Source organism: Penicillium alfredii (assembly GCF_028826965.1).
Source record: "Penicillium alfredii strain IBT 34128 chromosome Unknown utg000011l_segment0_segment0, whole genome shotgun sequence".
Taxonomy (NCBI): Eukaryota; Fungi; Ascomycota; class Eurotiomycetes; order Eurotiales; family Aspergillaceae; genus Penicillium; species Penicillium alfredii.
Window position 1 is genome coordinate 1,000,095 of NW_026622708.1, and position 6,827 is coordinate 1,006,921.

Sequence of the window (6,827 nt, forward strand, 5' to 3'; positions counted from 1 at the left end):
GGAATGTTATGAGGGGAGGAAAATCGAGGCAAGTCGAGATTATGGTAGTGTTTGTTTGGGTAAACAACGGAAGCTGAACCGTGGATCTTCGCCCTCGGGAAGCGGAGCCTGACGAACCCACGGTTGCTCCAGACGATGGGACTAGCTCGATGGCCCTTCGAGCGGTCTGTGCGGGCAAAGAAAATGTGAAGAGAAATAAGCGATGCAAGATGCAAGACACAAGCAAGAAGAAAACTGAAAACTGAAAACTGTAGAAACCCAGTGAATTGTCCAGCGCAACGGTGGAGCGAATCAAAATCGCGGTGAAGCGCCGTGCACGTGCCCGAAAACCACGGGGCTGGGGTTACCCGATTGGGAAGTGTGTGTACTCGACCTGACAGTTGGGAATTTACAATATAGATAGCTACCTGTACATGCAGGTGATTTGATCATATAGTACTGGTCTGTCTCGGGAAAAAAAAGATCACATGAATTTAACTCGATGAAGGAAATTGAGCAAAGTCAAGCAAAATATATATCGAGTGGTATCCAAACAAGCAATTTATACCACCAAAACCTGATATCTGCGGGGGCAAATAATAGCAACAGCACGATGATATCAACAGAAAAGAAGACCAGACACAACCCCCCCCCCCCCCCCTCTCTAGGAACCACGCATGAGCCGCTCCAACTGACAGCGCAGGGGATGCTGGAGCCAGAGCGGAAACCCGCGAATGCGCTGAGAAAGCCAACCAACCACGCCGGGGACAGCAACATAGCCACTCTGACCCGAGAGCACCTGGTCGACGATACCCTCAGCGACCGTCTCCGGGTGAAGCAGTGGATGGAGCCAGGTATCCTCGGGGGTGAGGTTGCTAATGAGCGCCGTGCGGGTAAAGCTCTGAGTAACGAGAACAGCACGGACGCGGGGGGCATGGTAGCGAGTAACCAGCTCAGCAGCGAGACCCTCATGGAAGGCGATGGCAGCAGCCTTGGTGGCGGAATAGTCGACCATGTTCGGGGTGACGGTGTAGCCGGCCTGGGACGCAACAGTGACCACCATGCCGTGGTTGGCGGCGACAATATCCGGCAGGAACTCCTGCGCCAGCCAGTAGTGGGACAGTGTGTTAACCTCGAACAGGCGGCGTGTTTGGGCCTCGCTACTGCCGAGGATCGTCTTGCCTGTGCAGATGCCGGCGTTGTTGATGAGGATGGATGGCCGGCCGAACGACGTGCGAATCGTGCACGCTACCTCGGCGATGGTAGGCGGCGATGTGATGTCGCACTCGTAGAAGCGCAAGCTGTTGGGCAGGGTGTCTGTCGGCGGCGCAATGTCGAGGATGGCGACCTTGATGCCGCGCTCGCCGAGCAGCTGCGCGACCTGGCGCCCGATACCGTTGCTGCCGCCGGTGAGGACCACCACTTCTCGGTTCCAGTCATAGTGGTCTGATACACCATTGTTCACAGCCCGACAGTCCAGCCAGGCCCCGATGCGACCGAGTACTGCCAGTGCCGCCAGGTTTCGGAGCGCCTTCCAGACGTATGGGCGAGTCGTGAGAAGCTCGCGGCCCTTGACGGTGTACTGGGCCATGGCAAACAGTGGCACAATCTTCCAGGGGTTGAGAAGAGTTCGCTGGATGGCTTTGGCGAACACATCGGCAGTGAACCCTGAGGTATTGTCAGCGTCTGCCAATATGATGTTAGGGCAACTTGCCTACCTTCCCGCGAGGGCCATGTCTTTGCAGGCGATGCCATGTCAAGAAGCTTGCCTACGGTGCTTTCTGCTATGTTATTATTATTAGTTAGTTAGTAAAATTGTTCATGGGTGTCGCGAAATTTGAGGAAACTCCCTGGACCCAGCAACAGACTGATCTGCATGCGGGGAAGCCGAGGCACAATTGCATCTGTGATTTATGCACTTTGTATTTGATGGGTATACGTTAGTAACTGAGAATGATAGTCGATCAGCGAAAAGGCATGTTAAATGTCGAATGTGTTCTATTGTTCTATGCCATTTTAAGACTGAATTCCCTCAGGCATGGCGAGCATCCACACAGATTTATCTCCAGCCTTGCGTCCTTACAACTAGAGAAAAAAAGAAAAAGAGAATTAATGAGAGAATAAGTAAAATCATAACCAAGCTTTCATTGAGGTATATTTCAAAAAACACCAGGGCCGACCAGAAAAAAGTTCAAAATGCATCCCCAAGTTCAAAACAAACTGCATAGGGATTGACGGTGTATACCATGCAAATAAAGCACAAAAATGAGATAGACGCACGGGAAACTCCCCAAGAGCGCATATGCTCGCAGATCAAAATCATCAGAGCCAAAATAGAAACCCACCCTCTCTTCCCAGTCACCTCCCAAAGGGCCAAAGGGGGCATCAAATGGACAGGTTCGTGGGCAGGGGACGATTGGGCTGCGCCGATTGAACACCAGACCAACAAGACGCAAAGCAGCAAATCCACCCTTAAGGAGCCCTTAGAAGGGAACAAGTGTTGCCTCGTCGATATAAAAACAAGAAAAGCACGAATCAAGACGCAGAGAACGCACATATAAAGGAAAGGGCAAGATTTCAAGAGAACCTCCACCAAAGACCAAAAAACAGGACATCAAAACAAACCGTAAATGAAGCTATATGTAAAACAAATCTGAAGCAATCAGTTGATTTGTGGTAGGTGCCCAAAGATCTTCTGATAGATCTCGGTGAGAATACGCGCATCGGCCCGCAGGGTCGGCGAGATGTTCTCGCTGCGCAGCAAGAAACGAATCGTCCGCTTGAGAAGACGCTCAAGGGTATTCTTGTCGACGAGTTCTGTCAGACTCGACATGTACGTGGCAGACAGAACCAGCATGTTGCCGAATTGCCTGTTGTAATGCATTAGCACAAAGATGACGTCTTCGAAGCCGACAGCCAGAAGACTTACGCATGGGCAGTGCCGAAGATATTCGTGACGACTAGGCGATCCGGGATCCCATCAAAGGCTTCCGTGCTCAGAATCGCCGAGTCAATGCAGACCTTGCAGGCCCGGCGGAGTTTCTGTGGGAGCTCCCGCAGGTTCACGGTAGGCGGGGCCCAGCCATTGGTGAGCGACGGGGCAGCGGTGCCCAGGTCACTGGAAATCCGCGTCATGGCTGAGGCCCGTTGGGTGGCGTTTGCCATTGAGGGAGATAAATGTTGAGTCTGGGTGGTCATAGACCCCGTGGGCGAGTCGACCGTGTTCTGGGCAACCGAGCCGATCCGAGCACCGGTCTGACCGTAATGGAGGGCGTGGTACAGGAGAGGCCGGTGGATAATATACCTGGCGCCGTAGTACTTGGCTCGCATGCGAGCTGCATTAATGTCGTCGGTTGGCGGGTCATTGTCCTTCCACTTCATATTGTCGGGTAGGCTCGTACGCCAGAGATCGAGGTTCATGCTGAGGGTTTCTTGCACATTGGACGACCACCTCGTTTGTCCTTGCTCTATAGCAGTAGTCAGTATTGTCGCAGCAATTAAGCCCATGCTAACAAAGAAACCTACTCTCGACCTTGTAAAGGTCCGTGTGAACCCGGTTGAGAACTTTTCGGAGGTGGATCTGAGCCGAGTAGAACAACATCATCATAGTGGAGGGCGCGCTAAGGTCATCCGGCAAGCAAATGGTGTATTTGCCTTTAGGAAGACCCATACGACCCTCGGACCGAGAGATGCCACTGGCCGGAAGATCGAGCTCTGCGAGCAGATCACTAAAACACAAGTCAGCAACATAGCGTCGAGTTTTCCCGTGCCACTTAAAACGCACCTCTCCAACTGCAGGCAAGTCCAGTAGGCGAAATTGTAAAGATCCAGCGTAGGACCATCTTCCAGCCGCTCATACCGTTTCCTAAATCATTCAGCTAATATGCCTTGAAAATAGCAGCAAGTTCAAATAAACATACGCTCTAACAAGCACGTGGCAGGCTCGAGAGGCTTGAGCAATCCAGCCATGGCTCTGGAAAGGATGGGCCAATTGACCGGCATAAAGACCAGCAAGCAAGCCTGCCTGGACATGTTCCAATTCAATGCCACCCTGAAGATGGCCCAGAATAACGGTTGCATATCCATAAAGAGTCAGGCCGGGGATGACTTGGTGGTTTTTCGTGCGGCCAAACCGGTCTTGGCTTGTTGTAACGTCGCGTCGTGATAGATTTCGTTTATAATCGGCTGCAGTGAGTGCAAAGGACTCGCCGGTGTTGTCAGCAATGGCATAAAGGGAAGCCGTGGTTGGAAAGCCCGTGCCCGAGTCTGTCGGTGAGAGGACATCACTGGGATTGTGGGTGTGTTTAATGGGGGGCATGGGGCCGGGGATGTGTTCCTTGCGGAAATCAGGCTTGTGGTCGAGGATCGGCCCCGGCAGCGGGGATTTGGTTTCACAAATGGCACCAATGGCAAAGATCAAGAGGATAATGGCGTTGTCGATATTTCTTCCCACTCGTGGACGCGAAGGGTTCGAAGAGCCATCTGTCGACTGGCTGTCACTGCGAGCACCTCGTAGATTTTCGTTGGAGCGCTTCCGTTTAGTTCCAGTCTGGCTGTCACGGCTTGAACTCGAGCCGGGGGCTGAAGTGGAACTTGGAGGGCAGTAAAATCGAATGAAGTTTTCCACTTTCTCGTTCAACTCATTCTGGTCGAGGAACGGATGAAGCTTGTGCATGTTCTCCAAATAGCTCTGGTAGTAACGTCGAGAAGTATCGGCATCCGCCATGAATCTACCCACCCGGTCGATATCCGAGTTGGCATCAGGGAAAAATTCCGAACTTTGTTGGTTGCGAGTAGCCCCATCATCCTCCCATTTACTGCCATCCCGCAGCCTCGGAAATGGGGGCAGTTCACTATCATCGGCAGTGTAGGAGATCTCGCCCTGACCATAGACACTGATGAGACCACGTTCTTCCTCCAATCTCATCACGTAGTCCTCGTCGTATTCGTGCGGGTAGAGGAGCTTCTTGATAGATGGCCACATCAGAAGCTTGTGGGCCGCGGTAGTGTGTTCGACAGGGATTGACAACTCCCCTTCCGACTGCTGTTCCTCCAGGGTGGTTTCCATGGGTTCCAACTTTTGACTGTAGAAAGAACTGTGCTCATCCTGCATTTCCGTGTCCTTCATCATACCCGCAACCTCTGCCTTGAGCAATGGGTCGCGAGTCGGGACCGGAGCAATCGGGCGATCCTTGATCATCCGGTACTTGTCGCTCATGAGCGAGCTAAGGATCGTCCCATGCTCCACCTGAACCGTCTGCAGTTGAGACATGCGGTCATCCATGCGATCTTCCATTTGCATAATTCGATCCAACACCAGCTGAGTGGTCTTCTCTTGTCTATTGGTAATAGTCAGTATCTTCCGTTCTTCTGCCGAACTCGATGGGGGATTGCACAGACTTGTGAGGCGGCACTTCTTTGTACACACAGATCAGACTATTTTCCTTGCAATGGCTGCAAGCCGGCCGTCCTTCATCGCATTTGGCCTTGCGAGACCGACATTGGTCACACGCCTGACGAAACATCAAGAGTCAGCGATACTTTGCGCCGGGGCACAGACTAGTCTTTCTTTTTTTAATCCACCAGTCATCCGGGCACATACCTGAGTCGCTCGAGCGGCCTTACGCTGGCGTGCGGCATAGCTTTGATTCTGGTAATAGCTTGGATCGTAGGGACCTGGGGTGGTCGCAATCGGGGGAGTGGGTGTCAGGTATTGGGAAGGGCCGGATGTTGGGACAGGTTCACTCTCCGAGTGTTGGAACCCCATTCGAACACGATACTCCGGGCCGGAATGCGGCGAGATGTCGCCAATGGAGGGACGGAAACCGGGGTGAGGGTTGGCCTCTGGCGCGGGAGGGGATTGAACGGATCCTGGCAAGCTATTGGGTCGACCATATGGGCCATCGAGAGGAAGTTGGGGGAGTTCGCGATGCATGGCTGGATATCCTTGAGGCGGAAGGGGCGTCTGGGAGGTCGTAGATGAGCGTCGGGAGTCAGGCCCATGGCCGTCGAAGGACGGGGGAAAGGGAGGACGCCATGAAGGCTCATAGGCACCATGCGCACCTGGCGGCGCAGGTGGCCCGTCGGGGGGAGGCATACGAGTCATCGGAAAGGGGAAACGAGGTAAGGACTCGAGGATATCAAAGATCTTCTAACGGTCAGGCGAGGTTCATCTCCACAATGTTTGTCCTGGGAAGAACTGGTGAGGGGAAGAGAGGGCTACCAATATACCGATGAGAAAGCAGTTCACTGAGTAGGTAAAAGAACAACACCTAGATGAGCATGACGGGCTGCCACGGTCACCAGGGAGAGAATCGAGACAAGGTAGCAGAGTCAACGGGTGAGAGAGAGAGAAGAGAGAGAGAGCGAGGATGACAGGCGCGATGTTCGGGAGGAACCATGGAATCGAGTTGACGCTCCCTTTTGACTGCGGTGCCCAGGATACTTTGGCGCAAATAAGTTTATTTTGGTTTAAATCCACAGGGACACAAAAAAAAAATCCGGGAGAGATTCGTTTGACGTCGAAGCTGGAAGCGGGCAACCGGGGTGGAGCTAGGAAACAAAGAAATGGTCAGGATACGACCGACCAGGGGTCCACGTCGTGTAAAAAAAAATGAAAAGAAAAAGAAAGCAGAATCACGAAACTAGCCAGGCCAATACCAGAGATGGTTCAAGGACTCCACCAGATCAGATAGATCGAAAAGACAGAAAGTACAGCCAGAAGTACAACACGGTTGGGCAGAGTCAAAAGGAGGGGGAAACCCAAAGGTATCCAGTACCCGACGGATACGCAGAGGGTACGCGGATCCTGTATGGTATTGTGGTATAGTAATGACGTACCTCAGTCT

General features: G+C 52.7%; 2 protein-coding genes across 2 annotated transcripts; both read right to left on the minus strand.

The window, feature by feature from the left end:
* Positions 1–643: 643 nt before the first annotated feature.
* Positions 644–1,734, minus strand: NUU61_008812 (short chain dehydrogenase/reductase family protein; the record flags this gene model as incomplete). The annotated part of the gene is made up of 2 exons (XM_056659337.1): positions 644–1,647; positions 1,698–1,734. 2 exons carry the CDS (start codon positions 1,732–1,734, stop codon positions 644–646), a joined length of 1,041 nt encoding a protein of 346 aa, XP_056507630.1.
* A 907-nt stretch (positions 1,735–2,641) lies between these two features.
* Positions 2,642–6,085, minus strand: clcA (putative C6 finger domain protein; the record flags this gene model as incomplete). Its single annotated transcript, XM_056659338.1, has 7 exons — positions 2,642–2,849; positions 2,909–3,446; positions 3,505–3,707; positions 3,764–3,844; positions 3,900–5,318; positions 5,380–5,492; positions 5,582–6,085. 7 exons carry the CDS (start codon positions 6,083–6,085, stop codon positions 2,642–2,644), a joined length of 3,066 nt encoding a protein of 1,021 aa, XP_056507631.1.
* Between the last annotated feature and the right edge of the window lie 742 nt (positions 6,086–6,827).